Here is a 20,306-nt window from a genome sequence, read left to right on the forward strand (position 1 = left end):
GTGATCATTAAGAATGAAAAGGTACTTCCCAGATGCCTTTTTTTATGCCATTATATTCTTGCCCTACAAGCCAAAGACCCTCTTACATATTTTCATCCCAGGTGCATAAGCAAAGCCTCCTTCACTGAGCAGACAAGGAAGATAATAGGAGAGATCCACTAAAAGCCACCGGGGCCAGGCTACCCTACCTGTCTGATGGCAGCCCTCTGTTACAAGACACAAGCTAAAATACTTATGCTAATTCTTTTGTGCAAGCTTCTAGTAAAAGCCACATACTTTATTCCTCCTGTTCTTGTCATCAAGGGACTAAGTACATAGTTTAAAATTTTCTCCATCAAGTCCCACACGCAGCACAAGGCTTAAATCAGCCTCCTCTTCCCTGAAACACTGTTGAAATGAACCATCTGAGCTAGCAGAGGAAGACAGCAGCAAAAGGCCTTGCACCACTTCCTTTCTCAGATGACCCCCACGGCAATTCTATGACTCTGTGAGAGACAACAGACTTTAAAACATAGTGGGAGACACTGGAACAGCAGTTAATAGGACTTGCTTCATCACTCAACAGAGTTTTCTGAAAGACAGAGCAATGTAGCTAACACTACTGAGCATGATACAATCAATACTGTAATTAATTCATACATGCAAACCGGTCTCCTAGACTTTGTTTGGCAGACCAAGCCAGTTTGCAGCATACTTCGGAACTATCAGTAAAGTCAGTCCAAGCCTATCCCACAAGTACACCTTTCTCAAAAAGTATCAGAAGGAACTCCTTCAGCCACATAATCTGTTCCAGATGTGTTATGAAGGAACAATTACTCCTTTTGGCCTTATGAGCTATTGGCATTAGCTCGATTAAATTGATACAGCTGATCCAACTAAGGGTTGCACCCTAGAAGAGCCACGAGTCCTTGTTCCTTGCTGAACCTCAGCAGAACATATAGCAGATGTGATCATCCCCACGCCTTGCAGTGTACAAGTCTAAAGACACATTAACCTCATCGCTGAAGCTACGGCTGCCAAAAGTTGTCTTAAAAGTTTTCACTTGTTATAATAATATTTATGGTCAGTACTGGAGGCCCTTTGGTCGTGCTGAAAACAAAAACACAAGCCTCCTGAATTGCAGTAAAAATTAAATCTGTTCTGGATTTGTCACAAGAGTCTTCATGCAAATTATGTCTGAAAAAAATTTTAATTCCACAACATCTCATAACATCTGATCTTTAAATACTGTTTTGAAAGTAAAACCAAGCAAAGCAGGATGTGGATTTCCTTCTAAATATGCGTGTAACTTACAGAAATGAATGCATTCCTGGTATAACGCAGATGACTGAAATTTCAGCATTCAAAGGCTGAACCAAAACTAAGGCAGCACAGCATATACAGAGAAATGTAATAAAAGTTTTCCTAATGTGCTTTCTACAATTCTGCGCAAAAATGAGTTCTCCAGTTCAATCACCTACATATTTATCATCTGCAAAACTGCTTTCTGCAAAAAATTTCAGGTCTCGTTTCCATTATTTAATAAATATTCCCAATATATCTGAAATACTCTTTCATGTTTCTCCCACTTTCCTGAGTTACACATCGCATTTTGTAGTACTCCCCACAGCCCCTGTCCCAATAGTTTCTCAGAAGAATTAAGCGTAGCACAAACAGTGAGAAGAAATAAATCTTAAGGACAAAGGGAATAGAGAACTAAGCCTGACAGAGGTGCACGTTATAAATATGCTCATTCCATTCAGCTCGCTTCAACTTGCTTTTCTTATCAGGTGAGTGTTTCCAACCAACACTCTCCTCATTTTTCCCCATCCAATTCTTGGCCGTTTTCTGCATAAGATGCAGAAGTTAAAAGCATTTTTCCTCCAGTCAGTTCTCTTCTCTTAGTTTTAATCTGCTCTCTACCTAAAAGAGGAAAGATGACAGAAATACAAGCCAGAAGCATGCACTCACCTTGTCACCGCTCCTGATCGACACATAGTTTTCCTGCTGACGCTTTCACCGTATGATAGTTTCCTTTGTGAGGACAAAGCCATTAGCAGCTGATAGCCCCTCTCAGGCATGACAGGAACATTGCTGTGCTCCTCTCCTTTTTGTGTATAAACAGGCTGAGAGCAGCGGCGATAACTACAGTGCACACAAAGGAGGAGCTGTGCCCCGACTGCTTGTACATCTGCACTGCAGCGTGGCCAAAAGGGACGCCTAGGCAATGACTTGTTTCCTTTGTTACTTCCTGTTTCCCCCCAGAGTCAGTGGGCAGCACAGTCTTTGTCAGATTTCCCAATATCCCACAGAGGCTGTAAATCAAGCCGTGCGTTACCTCAAGCCTCTGTGAGACTGCAAGACACGCAGCGGGGGATTTTCCAGTGCTTGCTTGCCTCTTCTTCACCTTTCCACCAACTGCTTTCCCGTGGGAGAAGAAGAAGGTAGCCCTTCTCCCTTACAGTGTGTTCAGGCAGCACCAGCAGAGGCATGGCTCAGAAATGCTGCCGTGCTTCGGGTCCTTGCCTCACACCACAGAACTACGCTAAGTCCATCATCTCCCTTTTCTCCCTTATGGCTGGAGTTTGTCCTTCCATCTTCAACCCACTAACTTTGAAATGCTTGTTCTGAAAGACTGTGCAGCATATACATGCTTCAGAGCAAGCCCTGTCTGTACATTTGTCACTACACAAACCACAAGACAATGGAATTCTTATCCATGGGTTTACAACATAAGGGCAACGATGCTACAGGACAAGCATCACCGGCTGATGGTAAAAGACAAATGCCACTGTTTTACACATTATTATTTTCATTTGGAGCTCTTAAAAGAATTCAGATCATTCTCTGGTCTGGAATCAGCCAACACACACTGTGCCAGAAAGTTCAAAAGCAACTCATGTATTGCAGAATGATCGACAAGACTTACATAACCCAGCACGCTGAGCAAAGCTTACTTCCAGAATAGACTCCTTCCAGGCCAGGCAGTACAAGAAGGGCGAGCAGAGAGTAAGCACCACACACTTACTGTGTGCTGTAAAGAGCAGCATATTAAGACAACGTTATGATGCTTTTTAATAAGAACCAATACTCAACTGACTCAGTGGTATAATTAACAAATCTTTCAACAACAGTTGCAAAGAATGCTACATTTCAGCAGTTTGTGAATTAGCAATTCAGCAGTTTGTGAATGGTGGCAGCCCATGGCTTGGGCAGCTACACTCTTTGCTGGGTAAAGAACTGGCTGGAGGGCTGAGCCCAGAGAGTGGTGGTGAATGGAGTTAAATCAAATGGTGATCAGTCACGAGTGGTGCTCCCCTGGGGTTGGTATTGGAGCCTATCCAGTTTAATACCTTGATTGATGACCTAGACGAAGGGATCGAGTGCACCCTCAGTAAGTTTGCAAGTGATACCAAGTTGGGAGGAATAGTCTGTGTGGAAGGAACAGACCTGGGGATGTTGGTTGACACTCAGCTGAACGTGAGCCAGCAGTGTGCTCAGATGGCCAAGAAGACCAAGAGCATCCTGGCTTGTATCAGAAATAGTGTTGCCAGCAGGAACAGGGAGATGATCATCCCTCTGTACTCAGCCCTGGTGAGGCTGCACTTCAAATGCTGTGCTCAGTTTTGGGCCCTTCACTACAAGAAAAACATCAAGGCTCTGGAGCATGTCCAGAGAAGGGCAACAAAACTGTGTGAGATCTGAAGCACAAGTCTTATGGGGAATGGCTGAGAGAACTGGGATTGTTCAGTCTGGAGAAGAGGAGGCTCGGGGGAGACATTATTGCTCTCTACAACTCCCTAAAGGGAGGCTGTGGTGAGGTGAGAGTTGGCTCTTCTCCTGCATAATGAGTGATAGGACCAAAGGAAATGGCCTCATGTTGTGACAGGGAAAGTTCAGGTTGGAGATTAAAAGAAGTTTCTTCTCTGAGGGAGTGGTCAGGTGCTGGAACAGGCTGCCCAGGGATCTTATTGAGTGTCTAGAGGTGTTCAGGAAACATTTAGATGTAGTACTCAGGGTCATGGTTTATGGAAACAGTTTGAGGAAATATTAGTGGTAGGTGGACAGTTGGACTGGATGACCTTGGAGGTCTTTTCCAATCTTGATGATTCTATGTTTCCATGAAATTAATTTGTCCCATACACCATGAAGTTGAAATTGACAACTGATATCAAAAATTAACACAGGGTGTTTTAAAGCAGTTCTTCCTCTCCCCATTTTCTGCTGTTACGATTGTTTTCTGCTATCCAGCATACTCTTCTAAGCTTGCATTACTATCCTTCAGCCTTTATCTCTACCCCATTAAAAAAAAAGCTATGATCAAAAGAGACAGAGCTTGAGTAGATGTAACACTGCAGAATATCCATTCCAAACATCAGTCTGATACACTTTAATGTTGGTTTTACCCCTACCAAAGTTTGCAGATGTAACACAATGCTCTTTGGGTTCCACAGTCTCATTTTTAATTAATATTTCATACATTCAGTATGTTCCTGAAGTACTACTTTTTCCATTCTAATCTTTTTGATGATGCCTTCTTCATATAAGTATTCACAAATACAGAATTTTTCATTTCAAGTTCCAAGATCCCCTTTTGATTTTTCTGGTGATTTCTATCCAGATGGTCATAGAGAATGAATACACACGTGCATAGGCACAAGCTGGTGTTCTAATGAGGAACAAAAACACACCAAAACCACCAAAGACAGTTTGTGTGTTTCACAGATGATCATTCATATAATAGAATGAAAATTCAGCTTAGTTTTCTACTCCAAACATTAATCAGAAGGGTTGTGCTTCAAAACTACAAATACAGAGCCCGAATAGATGCAAAACTGTAATGGGTTTGATTAACATGTCTGTCACAAAGTGAAAAAGGAATAAATAAGTCCTCCTCTACAGTGCAAAATTCAGTTTTGCAAGGAATGTTGGCATATAGTTTTCAGACTACTAACCTTTATTTATCCCCATAATATCAGTGAGGCCTTGCACCCAACCCAGCTCAGAGAGAACTTCAACCAAAAGCAGTCGCTTCACCTCTCTGACATTATGAGATCTCACTTAGGAAGAACCAAAACATCAAAAGCAACTTTATGTTTGGTTTTCACTCTATTAGGACCACTGCTTGTGAAAGACAGTCAATCATCATCTCTGCCAATGTTAATAAGTGCTCTTGCTCGCAGTCAAAAGTAACCACAGCTAGCCCAAAGCAAGAGCTGTAAAAGATGTATCTCATGCTATACTAAACTTACTGGTATTAACGCACTGGTTCAGCTGAGGTGTTGAGCTATCTGCAGCAAGAGAGCTTCCTCTTACTGACCAATTTACAGGAAACTGCAAGAATGGACCGCAAATAAAAGCGGACTGAGCAAAAGATGAGGCAGAAAAATTAACAAGCCAACAACGGGAACAAAAGAAAAGCACAACGACCACTTCTCTTCCACCAGAGCAAGTAGCCGTCCTAGTGATCAGATTCCACTCAGAGTGACATAAGAGTTCATACATTATCTCTTTTGGTAAAAGTCTGTAGTATAGTAAGACAGGAAAGACAACTATATTCTGCTCTACTGGCTAGTAAGCTTGAATCAGGAGTAGATTATTATAAGCTTTATTGTTTTAGTGATTCAACCAATCTAGTTTAGACCAAGATACTAGATCACAGTGGGAACACATCCAGTATATTGAGAACATACATTTGTTAACAGGATACTCTACAACTACATATTGTAAAAGAACTGGTTTAAGTTACTCACCTGAATACTTCATCTGCTAGGTAAGGCAGCCCTGTGAAAATGAGAATAACCATACATCAGAATTATTTCTGCCAGGTGACCTGCAGAATAACAAAAATAATAATCATTATCAGTAACAAGGGGAAGAAATGAAGCCTGGATTTTCAGAAATCCACTTTCAATGCCAGATAAGTGACAGTTCTTAAATCTTCTGCTATCATTTCCTCATTCTGCTTACTGGGGAAGAACTGAAGAAGTTATAATAATATGATATATATATAGAAATATATGTCTGTGGTCTACTTATATGTACCTATATATAGAACTGTATATTAATACACACACACAGTCTACAGTATCTAAAATGCACCTGAGGAGGAAAAATATATCAATTTTAAAATGAAATTGTAAATTGTTCTTAGTTTTTTCCCCCCCAATAAACTTGACACAAGTACAAGAATGTGGCATACTGACTTTGATTTGATCATTAAATGTTATCCTTTGCAAGTGCTTCTGGCACAATTTAGCATAGTTTAAAAAATAATCATCATAATGTAACTGAGAAGTAAAAATGCAACGGATCAAGCCCTATTCCTGCACACAGTTCCGCTGCTGACAGATGCAAAGGGAGTTCCCAAAAATATATATATTCTGAAAGTGGGAGTTTCCCCAAATTATTTATTTCCTTGGCAGAACATTTCCTCTCTATGAAATTACAGTTGACACAATTTTATTTCCTTGGCTCATCTGTAATGACTACATACAATTCCATTAGCAATATACTCTGCAACTGAAGATTTAGCTAGCACCGTAGGACTCCAAAATAAATTCTGCTTATGTTCCAAAATACCTCTCAGTATTGAAGCCAGTATGCCTTTAGTACATGAACACCAAAACAAGGGTTTTCTAGCAACTTACAAGGGAGAGTCAAATATACATTGTAGATTATAAAGCTACCTGATAGCTTTTTTTATTTAGCCTTATTTCTCATTACAGAAATTTAAGCCTGCTGTTAGCAAATATATATTTTTTTTTCCTTAGAATTTCACCAAAATCAATTTCAAGAATGCTAAGAGTGGGAAAAAGAAAAATCTGTGAGACCTGCATTTACATTCACCTTTTTCTACCATTTCTGACACTAATGCATTTTGGAAAGACAGACGACATCTACCAGTTCATTGTACTCTGTGTTCCTCCAACACATCAACAAAACTTAGGTCCAGGACTACTGTTGCCAGGTAAGGAGATTATGTCTCACATGGGTATATGCAAGTCAGCAGAAAAATTATTGAATACAAGTAATTTTAAAACATTCCTGAAAAAGGATATTAAAACAACTACAAAAACACATCGAGCTTATTGAACAAGTCCTTTTGTTTGTCTATCAGCAAAAAAAGGGAAATGAGTAAAATTCTATCATTGACACCAATAATAAGTTACTAAGTGAATAATGAACACACTCAGCAAGCCATGCTTTAGAGTAAGCATTTGGTCATGTCATCTATCAGCCCTTGGAGCTGTGTGTCCCTCTTCTGGTGGCATTCAGTAAATATTTAAGGAAATACATCTCTGCAGGCAAGTGGCTGCAACCAGCACCAAAGAGGAAGCTCAACTTCTGCCAGACCCTGCAAAAACAAAACCAAGCATTTTCTATTTTTGTTTTGTTTGAAAGGAGGCTGTTTGATAATATTTAAAGCACAACCAAAAAGACTCTTTTTCTATGTTTTACTGCTGTACAACACAGTAGATAGTGCTGGTTTCTAACTAACAATGCACTGAAGCATCTCTTTTCATACTTGGAAACTGACTGGGAATCAGAATCTCAAAACAAACTAATAACCATGCATGTGTAATTTATAGAATTAAAAGGTCTAGCTAGGCCATATTGCTCATGCACAGTCCCCACCTCCAAGAAAAGCTCTGAAGCCTAAGCAAAGAAGAGGACAAAGAATATATTTGCCAACAGCTCTTTAATGTGTGAAGATGAGTACTGTGCCCAAACCCTCAAGCAAATGTTCCAGAAAAAAGGTTTCTTTCTTCCAATTTCAATGACAATTCCCTTTTAAATCACAATACAAACTTCTCTTAAAGGATACCGTAAGGCAGAAGAATTTTGTCACTCCCACCTCCAAACACCAAAGTCTAAATCAAAGCACTGAAACAGGTAGGAGTAGGGATTACAGTAACAAGGATTGAAGGTCACACTGTGTTCCAACGCTTTTGTAAATGGAACTTCTTTTTCTAATGCACCGAAAGCAAGAATTTCTGCCAGTTCACACTACTGCACAAAAACTGAATTCAGCTGTAGCCATGAGATTGTGCACTGCTGGAATTTTAGGGGAACAAGGAGTTTACATAAAATAAATCTATATATACCAATGTATATTTGCTCATAAAAATAATGTATAACAGACTCTAGCAACCTCACTAATCTTAGCAAGATGAGCTGCAAAGACCAGCTCACCCTTGTGTGCCGTTCTTCCCCAAAAGCTTTCTTCGAAAAGTTCCTTCCCAGCATTGCAGCCAGAATCTCCTGGAGGTGAGCTGCTTATGGCACAAATGCACTCTTCCTTATGATCTCCACACTCTCATGCTTTGTGCACTGCCTAGAACCAATGGCCATTAGTTCCAAGGAGTCTGTGCAGCGTTGTTCCATTTGCAAGCTCTGGTACTCCACAGAATTCAAGTTTATGCTTACACACGGGTGATGAAGCTCTCCAGCAGAAGCTTTTACAATATTGGTAGGGTATCTTCCTGCTAAACACACCCTAGCTATTCTTGAGACACACCGTCATTTTCTGCACACAATGAAGAACTGAAACTAGATCTCACAATTCAGGAATTGGGGTCAGGAGGATTAGTTTTGCTCCAAACCAACAAATAAAACCTGACATCTCCTTGTGCAGTAATACATCAAAAGCTCTCCTAGACAAAAATCAAACCACAGATTGTGCATATCAGAAATGCACAGGTTCAGCTGCCTGTGTTACTGGCACCCCAACAGAGAAGATCTACAGGTGCTGAGCTTTAAAAAACTGTTTTTTCTGCACACTGTTTAAAGCATGATTATAATGTGATACTTTACATAAAACTGAAACATAGACTTACACACAAAACCCTCTAAAAAATTTGAACTTATGAACTAGCAAAGTGTATATGTATTACAAATATGTTTATATCTGTAGCCATGTTAAGAACTCTCAGCTTTAGATGTGCTAAAAAGTATGAGAAGTGTGTTACTCTGACCAGAAAGCCTTTCCTTCCTCCAGAAAACACCGGACAACCCTATGAAGCATTCCACTTATCTGATGTTCAGCAGTGCAGCGCTACTTTAATGAAAGGCATTCCGTCATGTTCATATTGTGGATGTACATGTACTTACAAATAAAATCCATTCTTTGGAAAAAAAGAAACAAACAAACAAACGAACAAACAAACACCTTTAACAAAAAGCAGCATAACACTACAGCTTTGATTAACAATGGTCTTCGTAGCTATTTCATTTTTCTTGGAAGAACCATAAAAAGATGGAGGTTAGATTAGCCCAGTTCTAACATGGCGACAACTTCTTCTAACTATATAAACAAGTACATCCATTTTTATTTGCATCCAAGCAAGAGTTAGTATTAAGATATCAAAGAAGTGGTTATTCCTCCTCCAAAGATCTCTTTCCCGCAAGAAAAAAAAAAAAAAAAATGTAGTAAGGGCAATAAATTACAGATTCAATGTAGACTACTTTATAAAGAATAAGACAAGTTGTTCACAAGACACAATAATGCTTGCCCACATTTAAATCTAGACAAAAGACAATTGTAATAAAAGTTCACTTCTTTCCTCTCCTGTGCAGTCTACCTGAGAACCAGTAACTGGCACGGAAAAGTGATGAGTGCAAGCACTGCAATAGTTATAGATTAAATGGATGAGGAAAAAAATAAGCATCAAGTAGAAAAGTACAGAGAATACCCAAAGTACTGTGACTGAAGTATACACTCAAACTCCTCCCAGGCTGCTGGCCTATACAATTCGTATCCTCTAGTTAGGGTGACAAAAATGATAGAGGGTAAGTTAGACATGGCAGCCAAATGAACCAGCATGCTGACCAAAGTGGTTGAAGTGGCACAGATCCACCCATTAATTAATCTTCTCCTTCCTACCTAAAATGAAAAAGAACATTCCAGAAAGGAAGGGGATTGACTAGGGTTGCCAGCTGAAGAGTTTCAAGCAAATAGACTTCTGCTCACCACATTTTTAGCAGACACTGCTGCAAACCCCTTCTGCTTGCCTTTTACTCAATAAAAATGAGATAAGATGTCCATGACGTGCAATATTCCTTGGAATAAAATCTTCCACTCTGGAAGAAAAACTTACTAATGACTTATCAGTGGGAAGCTAAGAAAAGGAGCATGATATTGTTGCAGATCCATTAGATTAGACGTTAGTACATCTTTAGGAATTAGCAGCATTCTCACTAATCCCTTGCCACCTGCCAGCCCAATTTTGCTGGGAAGCCAAACCTCACAGTGCAATGGCACAACACTGGTGTAACCACTGCACCCTTCCCCTTATGTAGGCCCTGTACCCCCTCCCATCCCTCTAGGGCTGACAAAGCACACGTTGACCAACTCTGCCAGGCAGAACTGCTGCCAGCCTGCAGAGAGCAGAAGCGTGGACTGCTCTCCTCTGTGGGAGAAAGGATGCCACAGTGCTGGGCAGGAATGCTCTGGCAGCAGTAGCACAGTCAGCGCAGTGCCAGTACAACAGATACCGTCAGGACTTAATCATTTGGATGCCATTTAGTACTGTGCACATTCAGAATTGCAGCACTGCATCTTATCAGCACCACTTCCATTATTATTGGAGAGGTTATCTGTACCTCAAAGCAAAGTATGTGACATTCAGCAAAACCACATTCTCTAATTGTGTTTCAGTTTGCCCCTTCAGGCCTCAGATCACTCGCTTTCCAGACTACAACCATCTTCACAACAGCTGTGATATTTGCCTAGGCACAGAAATAAGGGATTTTTTTCCTGGGGGGAAAAAATTTTTAAAAATGACTCACTGAGGTCTTGAGCTCAGAGGGAAAAAAGAATTTCACTGTGAGCTCTTCCCGTAATGGCTACTAATGAATACAATAATTTCCTCTATAAGTGAAGGGAGAACAGTTACACTCTCTACCTCTGTTCTCCTAGCTTAATGCAAGAAGTACACTTGAGGTATTCCTCTTTCCCTTCCACATTTCTCCCACTCCCTCCCCCACTGCACAGTCACACATTAAGAACTTACCTAGCATAACCCCAGCAGCCTGCTGTGCTTATTTAATCCTGAATAGAAGGACCTGTGCAAGCTCACTTATGGGATAAGTTTGGGACCAGGATGAAATTGGGCCAGACTACTATTTGCATAGGTTCTCCTAAGTCCACAACCACAATTCTATTGGCTAAAAGGTACTCTTCTGTGTAGTTTGCTCTTTGGAATGAATTACTAACCTCACAGCAAGACCTCTTCACCCCTTTCTGCAAGGGATATTTGGGCTCCTCCAAAAACCCTTTTTGGTTACTGTTCTGTTGGGTATATTCTTGTTCTACTTACACAGAATCACCGAGGGTGGAAAAGACCTCTAAGATCATCCAGTCCAACCGATAATATATGATCAATATTTCCCCACTAAACCATGTCCTCAGTACAACAACGAAATAATTCTCCAGAGACAGTGACTCCACCACCTGACCACTCCCTCAGAGAAGTATTTCCTAACATCCAACCTGAATCTCTGCTGGCACAACTTGAGGCCATTCCCTCTCATCCAATTGCTAGTTCCATGGGAGAAGAGCCAACTCTCACCTCACCACAACCTCCCTTCAGGGAGTTATACAGAGTGATAAGGTCTGCCCTGAGCTTCCTCTTCTCCAGAGTGAACAATCCCAGTTCTCTCAGCCACTTCTCTTAAGACTTGTGCTCCAGACCCCTCACAGCTTTGTTGCCCTTCTCTGGACACACTCCAGGGCCTCCATGTTTTTCTAGTAGTGAGGGGTGCAAAAATGAACACAGTACTCAAGTTGCAGCCTCACCAGGGCTGAGGACATTAGGACAATCACCTCCCTGCCTCTGTTGGCCACACTGTTTCTCACAAAAGCCAGAATGCCATTGGCCTTCATAGCCACCTTGGCACCCTGCTGGCTCGTGCGTTCATCCAAGAGTCAACCAACAGCCCCAGGTTCTTTTCCTCCACATAGTTTTCCAGCCACTCTGCTCCAGGCCTGTAGAGTTGCCTGGGGTTGTTGTGGCCAAAATGAAGGACTTCATTGGCTCAGCGATCCAGTCTGTCTAGACCGCTCTGTAGGACCTTCCTACCCCCAGGCAGATTGACACTTCCTCCCAACTTGCTGTCATCTGCAAACTTACTGAAGGTGCGCTCAATCTCCTCATCCAGGTCATCAACAAAGAGGTGGAACAGGACAGGCCCCAATACCGTCTCCCAGGGAACAGCACTTGTGACTGGTCGCCAGCTGGATTTAACTCCATTCAACACCACTCTCTGAGCCCAGCTTATTTATGTTAAATGAAAGTCTCCAGCTGGAAATCAGGATCCAAATAAGACTATGAAAGATTGTCTCATGCTCTTACAGGTGGTATGCTCACTTGCATAGCAGAAAGCCATACAACATACAACACAAACCCCTCTCTTCTCACAGAACTGTTTAGTTAAAGCTGTGCAGTACTTGGGGAACATACCTATTTGGCATCACAGTGGAAATCAACTGACTGAAAAATTCCTTGTAAAGCTTAAATGTTTAAGCCTGTTTGATTAAAGAGAGGCACTGAACAGTCAGAAATGCTGAGCAGCTGTGCAAATCAGGTCACCCTTTTGCCTGAACACTGCTCGAAGTCACTCATTTCCATGAGTCAAGTATACAGATAAGATCAGTCTTGATCTAGCAAACTCAAAGCACTGTCAATAGGACCTTTAGACTTACAGGCAAGTTTTCTGTATGCTAAACTTTTCTCTGCATTATTAGTGTGACAAAACAGAAGAACGTTCATCCTCCTTGGTATACAGGAAGATACATAAAACAAAGAAAGGAACAGCAGCTTTCACACATACCTATGTATCTGAAGTGCACAGTTTCACTGAAGGAAAAAAAAAATATGTTAATTCTATTAACATAAGGGAAAAAAATAGAGTTTATCAAGGAGCCTAGGTCAAAACAGTGTGTCTGCCAGATGAGACTTTGTTTCTTCACAGTGCAAAAACAAACTCCACCTTGATCTAGGAGAAAAACAATTCTGGGATATGTTGTAATAGAATTACTATTAAGCAACATTAGGGTAATGATTTACTCTTGTTAGTAGGGTTGTCACAAGATTAGAGACTAATATTTTAAGCTTGTGCTGCTTGTAGGAACTAGCTCTGCAGGCTATGTTCTGTTCTGGATGCTAAGCTCAGCACTCACACACATACAGGCAACTTCTGCTAAAACAGAGGGGAACTACGACTTTGAGGTGAAATTTTCAAGGACGGAACATTTAAAACAAAACTTATTTCATAGAAGAATTTTAATAAATGTTGTGAATATACCAATAGAGAGACTGTCCCTTATGTATGTCAAAGTGTTAAGAAGTACCTCAAGTTCTGTAAAGTACTTCAAGATAAAATGTAATAAGGACCATCTGAAAGATGTTTTTATTTGGAATAAGATTTGCATGCAAACACTGGGAAGAAATTGGAGATCAAATCTTGTTCCTAATTCTGTAGCTACAGCATTGTATCACCCCCCAAATCGCAGCTCATGAGACACAAAGTCAAAATGAGCTTTGCGTTGTTTTTTCCTTCCTCAATAGACTATCATTTATTTAATAGGAAAATATGCAAATATTGATAAAAATGACTTTTTCCAGAATGATGATTAATTTCTATCACTACAGTAACAGTAAGGTAAAAATAGAAAGGGGAAAAAAAAAGCTTCCTACCCAGCTTTGCTTTTTTCTTTCCTCTTTTGGTTTTATGAGCCATACTTCAGCAGACAGCACTGAGGCACTCAAACAATCTACTTCCGACTCTTTGCTTTCTTGTTACTGAACGATTATTGCATGAAGAATGAAAATGAAAACACTTGAACGTTCACTAGGATCTGCTGCAGAATCTGATATGCTGCCCTAAAATGCTGTAAGAATCAACTGTGCTGACTGATTTCAGCACAAAAAAATCAGACTGGAGAGAAGAAAGCTTGTTTGGCGCAGAACTGAGCATGAAAGTGGAAATTGATGCTCTAAGTGGGATTTCCCTCCTCCAAGGGTTCTCGGTTTTTGTTTTCATCTAAACAGTCAGACTGCAAGTTAAGCTAGACCTAGCCTTTTTTTCCAACTTGCTGAAGCAGAGTAGCTTTGGGTGCTGACAGCTCCAGCTCCCCCGAGCAATGAAAAGCTGCATGTATACTCAGAGCAATAGTGGAGTGCAGGCCACTTAAACCCAACCTAATTCCTGTATTCATAGAAAAACTCTCATACAAGCAGTCTGCTTCTCCATGAACCAGGACACTTCATTTATTGACTACATAAGCGCTAAACTTAGACATCCTGTATCTTCTTGCCTACTTCTACTATCCTTGCTCCTCTCTTTATTCAGCTCTGGCACGTACTCCTGAGGAATCTTTTGCTTTTAGTCATGTCTCTGTTTTGCATTTCACAAAAGACGTTCACAAAAAGTCTTGCAGCCCACTTCCCATCATCTCTTCCTCCAACACTGAGAAAACAATGATTGCCAAGGCAGCAACAGATCCAGACACGCACACTGCACCTCAGCACTCCCAACCTTTCTTTCCGAGTACAGTCAGGATCAAGAATGAGGAAAATAGCTCAAATTCCAACATCAGAGTTGTTTTTCTACTGCAAGCTGGGACTAATCACTTAACTGGAGTGAGGGGTTAATGATCAGTCAGGGTGTTGGAAGCTTACAAGGTAGCTGTAAGACAAGAGATGCGTTGTAACATAAATGCAGTGATCCCCATGCTAAGCTCCAGGTCCTTTAGCAGACTCCACTCTCAAGAAGAACAGGTTGGTCCGTGGTTTGTTGGTTTTGTTTTTTTTAAACACACACAGCTATACTGAAACCAACACAGTGCTTGAATTCTATAGCATTACTGCAGCGCTGCTCCACATACATGAACAACATACAGCACTGCTGCATAGCACAACTAAAAATAACTGGTAAAGATCAAAGAGTTGATCTATTTTCAAGCTTCATCACACCATCAATTTTGACAAGAGAAGGAAAAAGCAAACGGAACCCCTATATCTCTGCCTGAAGCCTCAAATCTATGCTTGTTACCATTTCTACAGCTATGCAAAAACATCAATATGCATTGGACAGGGGAAAGGGGGGCCAGGGAATACACGAAGCTTCCTTCTTAGAGAGCTCAATCATTACCTATGCCTTGTGTTCATGCCAAAAATAATAGAACTCTGAAATTTGAGGGATTCACATACACAAGAAGTATTACTCAGTAGGCCTCTAGACTTCTTAAAAATTGATTAAAGCCAGTATTTTGCCCAGCTGTTGCTCTCTTACAAGTTCTGCTGGAAATTTCATCTCCGTGTTTGAGGGAACAAGCTGTAATGACAAAGCCTGTTTGCTGAGCCCTTACAGGTAAATTCATGATTAAGGGCATGAATCCAAGTTCCTTCTACTAGTCCAATTACAGTGATGCCAAAGGGCATGAAATAACGAAATACCATCCCTATTAAACATACTTGCTAACTATTCCATTTGGAGATTGCAAGATATCCCTGCAATGAAACAAGCAAGAACACCAATTAAGTGTTTTACAGTGATATCTGCAAGTCTTTTGTGCACCCGTGTGCTGAAACAAGATCATTTTGTATATGTACACCAAGTTTAGTTAAAAATGAATGCTACATCATTAACCAGCAACGATCGTAACGATCAACATGTACTACTGTAAAGTTTTGTAAAGTGATCTAAAAGCTGTGTGCAGGTACAGTTCTCAGGTGTTCCATAAGGTGAGTGAAAGACGCTTCCATGCTGGAAAAGCCTCCGCAGTCACCTAAATCCACGTGGAATTAGAAATTGTCACAGTTACCTGAGTGCCCACACACTACAATATACAGTAGAGACAGTCATACTACAAAGAACAAAACCCCAAACACCATCTTCCTAAAATATCCAAGGAAATGGTCTGCAATCCCAACAATGCGTTATTATAAGTTACAGTAGAGTGACTGCATTTAACTACACACACACAAAAAAAAGTTGACCTCTCAATATTGTAAGGATACAAATCTAGCTTGAATTGGGAAGTTCCTTGTTTGACAAATTCACAGTAGAAGAGTACAAGAGGAGGAAAAGTAAGAAAGACACACACTCACATTCCCTGGAAGACAGAACATACCTTGTGATTCAAGGGCTCCCACCGCCCCGTGAGAACAGAGTGATCCCAGTCACACATGGTTAATGACGTACAGCTCATCAGTCACTATCACACTTCAGCATAAGCAAAATAAAAATCCAGAAAGCTTTAAAAATAGCCAGTTGTTTTTTCTATAAAAGAAAAAAAGCAGCCTGTGGGAGCTGAGGAGAGAAGCACTGCCAAGGATAGATGTGATTTCTGAATTTCCTTCTCTGACATTCCTGCACTGCAAATTATCTTTCAGTATTCTGCCAGAGATGCTCAGATATACATAAATACTGCAATTATGCCTAGGAAAAGATAAGAACTGGGTCATTACTGTAAACGAGCTGGCATGCAATTAAATAAATAGATTATTTCAGTTACATTGGTATGTTGGGATAGAGGGAGAACAACACTTAGGTTTGTTTCCATAGGAAGCCATGGCTCTGCATTCTTCCCTAATTATTACTTTGCCTTGTTCAGAATTCATCCCTAGGCTGAGGAAAAACAGTTTTCAGATTCCCGCATGCATTAAGTGAAACACGGATTCTTCTACTCCATTTCTTTTTAATTAAAAAAATAAATTAAAAAGAGAAAAACTCAATATAGGAGTTCATAGATAAGAGGTAAGAGTGAGGAAAAAAAAAAACAACAAAAAACCACACCCTTCAAATGTCTTGGAGAAATACTGTGGAGAAGCACATTGCTCTTAAAAAGCAGCATGCTGAGAATGCTGTAACGTGCTTTCACTTAGTTACCTACCCTAAGCACACCATGAAACACACACTTCTAGTTCACAGTAGGGTAAGTAAAAAAAAAACAACACCCAAAACTGACCAAAACTTCATTGCCTTCAGTTCCTTCTCCAAAGCATTGCAGAAAGCATAACTTGTTAGACATTCTGGCGTAAAATGAGTGCTTTATAACAAGAAAGTTAGCAAAGTTCCATAAATATAATAGGAACTGGCAATGACATATCAATATATGAAAACAATGTAAAAAAAATGCATGCTCCATTTAGTACTGTCGTGATGAAAACACACTGTCTCTCTCTTTCTGCCTCAAGTTCTCTGAGCCCAGGCTCCTACCTCCTTGCCCAATACTGCTCCATTGCGCCACAGGTTCAAACACAAAGCAATGTCATCAGGAAGTGCATTGATGGAATAAGTTCACCTTAAAAAAGGCCAGGAAAATGCTTAGCTACGCAGAAGAGGAAAAGATATCTAAAAGGTTGTTTTCTGTCCTGCCTCAGAAATCCCCATTGAAAGACTGAAGGCATTGTGGCAGGATCACTGTATCAATATGTTCAAACCTAAACAGACCGACTGACTCTGGAAATCCCCTGATTAATCCCATGAGCTCACCCTTCTATTTACAGGGCTATCCATCAGTTCTGCTGAGAGCCTGAGCTTCCTGCAAGGTCTGGTAGCAGTAAGAAGCCAAGATCCTGATGCTACAGCAATACAGATGAACGGTTTTCCAAGTAATAGGGCTTCCTCACATCTGCAAGCACTTTTTAAGACCAAGGCTTAGCCAACAGCAACTAACTGACACAATGCTTGCAGGGTTGCACGTTCCAAACAACACAAGGAACGGCTGGATGATTTAACAAGAGTGAGAGTTACCCATTGCCTGGCATCTGGAAGATGCCCCAGCACCAGGTCAGTTTGTCAACTCACAACTCATACCCCCCCAGTACTGCAATCTTACCGTACTGTACTGCAGAACAGTCTGAGGGCTACAGGTTGAAAAGCACACCATGCAACTTTTCCTAGTAGAAATGACCAATGTATGTGCGTGTTCTGCTTTATACATCTGATCATTTGTGTTCATCATTCAACATTATAAGAAGTAAGTTAATAGCCTCAATGAGTTTCCATTTCTACTTACTGCTCATTACCAAAGTGGCCACCATGCTTAGATATCCACTAAAGGAAACTACATGTCTATTTCAGTAAAAATTGAAGGAAGAGACTTTTCACGCTACCTCTTTCTCTGTAGGCCAACCTGAAGTTTCCTACCAAGAAAAATACTGCAGGCTGGTCTTAAAAGCCTCCAAATCCAAGGTCCCTCTGCCTGCAGCAGCTCCAAGTTCCACAGCTGATCAGAATGTTCTTGCTTGGACAGCCCTGCCAGAGGTGCAAGGCCTGCAAGACTTTATCTTTGAGTATTCATTCCAAACGGTTTGAAAACTGTAAGTCTCTTCCAGAACTGGCGTCTCTGTATCTTCCTTCTTCATAACTTTTTTTTTTAAGAAAAGCTCTTTGTTTTCTGGACTTCTTAGTACGAAATTTGTTATGCTTTGTGGAGAGGTTTATGGAGAGCTGGGAGATTATAAAACTTAAAACATCCAAACAGGAAACAGCATTTAACCCACCACTAAGCTGACCCAGTACTGACTCCTCAGTAATGGAATATTGGCAAGGGGTACCTATTAATCAGCTCTCTTGCAACAGCAAGATGGCTTCAAAATTCAGTAACAGGAAGGGAAAGGAACATGTGTTATGCCTAAAAGCAAAACAGCAAGTTCACCTTCGCCTGTAGTACAAAGGAGATATCTGAATGAAATAAAACGCAGAGATTCCAGCTATACACATCCTGCACAAATAAAATCAGGAATGAACAGAAGGTGCATGTAATTCATCAGACATTAATGTATTTCATACCCTGTCCCCATATCCATAAACCACTGAGAGCTGAGTGAAAGTGGAAATTTGCTTTTCGCAGTAAGAAATGTAACAGTGTAGTGCAATGGATTTCACACAGGAACCTGAAGGCCCCTCCATGCTCAGGGCAGGCAGAGAGGCTCAGAGCACTCTGTCAGCAGCACCCGCCTGTCAGATGGGGTTGGATGAGGTTCAGAGCACCCAGCCAGCAATTGGACAAAGCTCAACGCCACTGCAACTTCTTGTCTGCTGGCATCACCAGGATCTGTAGCAAAGGGCCTGCAGACAGGTTGTAAAGAAGGGAATCGTGGACCCACTTCCACAGTTCATTCAGGCCGGCAGTACTACCTGAGTTGCTATCGATTTGCAATGACCGCTTGCAGGACAGAAGTGGACAAGTTAGATCAGCGCAAGCCGAATTTCTTGTTCCTTACAAACACAAGAAATAAAAACCACGATGTACACAACCACCTGTAGCTGAACGGGCACAGAGAGAGAAGGCAGCACGAACCAGGTCTGGAGGAGCCTGAAGACGGTAACATTCAGGAGACCGCCGTTAAAGCCGCACCGCAACCTGCGTTCCGTCACGAAGAAGCCCTGCCTTCTGCACACAGTTTATCGAGAAGACGCTAGGAACCTAATTTTGATGCTCACAGCACAGCACAACATCGCACCGAAGGCGCCGGGAAGCAGCACTCTCATCTCTCCCCTCCTAACGACATGCAGCCACACGTTTCCTCAGAGAGCCCTTCCACCGTCTCATCCGAGGGCTCCCGCTGCCGAATCGACCTCCGATCCGCACCGACAGCGGCACGGGCACGGAGCGCTGACAGCCGCACCCTCACGGCCGGCAAGGAGGGCTCCCGCACCTCGCCGGCACCGCAACGCGGGGTCCCGAGGGAGAGCAGGAACGGCCGCTGCCCGGAACCCGTCCCGAGGCGCCGCGAGGAGCGGGTTCTTTCTTACCTCGGCCGTGGCTGCAGATCAGCTCCGCGGGCGGCAGCTTCGACCGAGCCCGGCTCCGCAGCCCTCGCCTCGCCCAGCGCCCTCCCCTTCCTTCACCTGCCGCCGCGGGCCGCCCCGAGGCGGGCCTGGCCGCGCTCCGTCCTCCCCTCCCTCCGCTGGTGGGAGCTGCCGGGACCATACCGCCCTCCTTCGGCCACCGCCACCCACGCAGAGCTGTTTGGGTTGGAAGGATCCGCCGGTCCCACCCCCGCCGCGGGCTGGGTGCTCCCACCACTTCAGGCCGCCCAGGGCCCATCAAACCCGGCCTTGAGCACCCGTAGGGATGGGGCGGCCGCAGGACCCTGGGCAGCCTGAACGCTCTGCTTCTGCCGCCAGGGAAGCGGTGGATGGGCTGGGTTGGACGCAAATGCTGGAGTCCCGCAGGATTCAACTGAGAGCAGCTCAGAGCCAACAGCCCTGGGAGATACAAAGCACTCAGCTTTAACTCCATTGACTTTTGTTAACAAGAATGTAACCGAAAAAGCGCGCTTCTAAAACCTTGTTCTTTGCATAATTCT

The 20,306-nt window shown here is 42.1% G+C and overlaps 1 protein-coding gene across 7 annotated transcripts in view; it reads right to left on the reverse strand.

Moving 5' to 3' along the window:
* Positions 1 to 19,875, reverse strand: part of SH3BP2 (SH3 domain binding protein 2) — a 35,843-nt gene extending 15,968 nt beyond the window's left edge. For 2 of the 7 annotated variants that reach the window (XM_010710463.4, XM_085223579.1), the window contains exons 1-3: positions 19,750 to 19,859; positions 5,733 to 5,763; positions 2,909 to 3,013 (exon numbers count right to left, since the gene is read on the reverse strand). In XM_010710463.4, the coding sequence (XP_010708765.1) occupies positions 2,909 to 2,910 (2 nt within the window). In that variant the 5' untranslated portion in view covers positions 2,911 to 3,013; positions 5,733 to 5,763; positions 19,750 to 19,859. The other 5 variants (XM_085223577.1, XM_085223576.1, XM_085223580.1 and 2 more) reach the window with 4 other exon arrangements.
* Positions 19,876 to 20,306: the final 431 nt, after the last annotated feature.

This window comes from Meleagris gallopavo, chromosome 4, assembly GCF_905368555.1.
Source record: "Meleagris gallopavo chromosome 4, MGAL_WU_HG_1.1, whole genome shotgun sequence".
Lineage (NCBI taxonomy): Eukaryota > Metazoa > Chordata > Aves > Galliformes > Phasianidae > Meleagris > Meleagris gallopavo.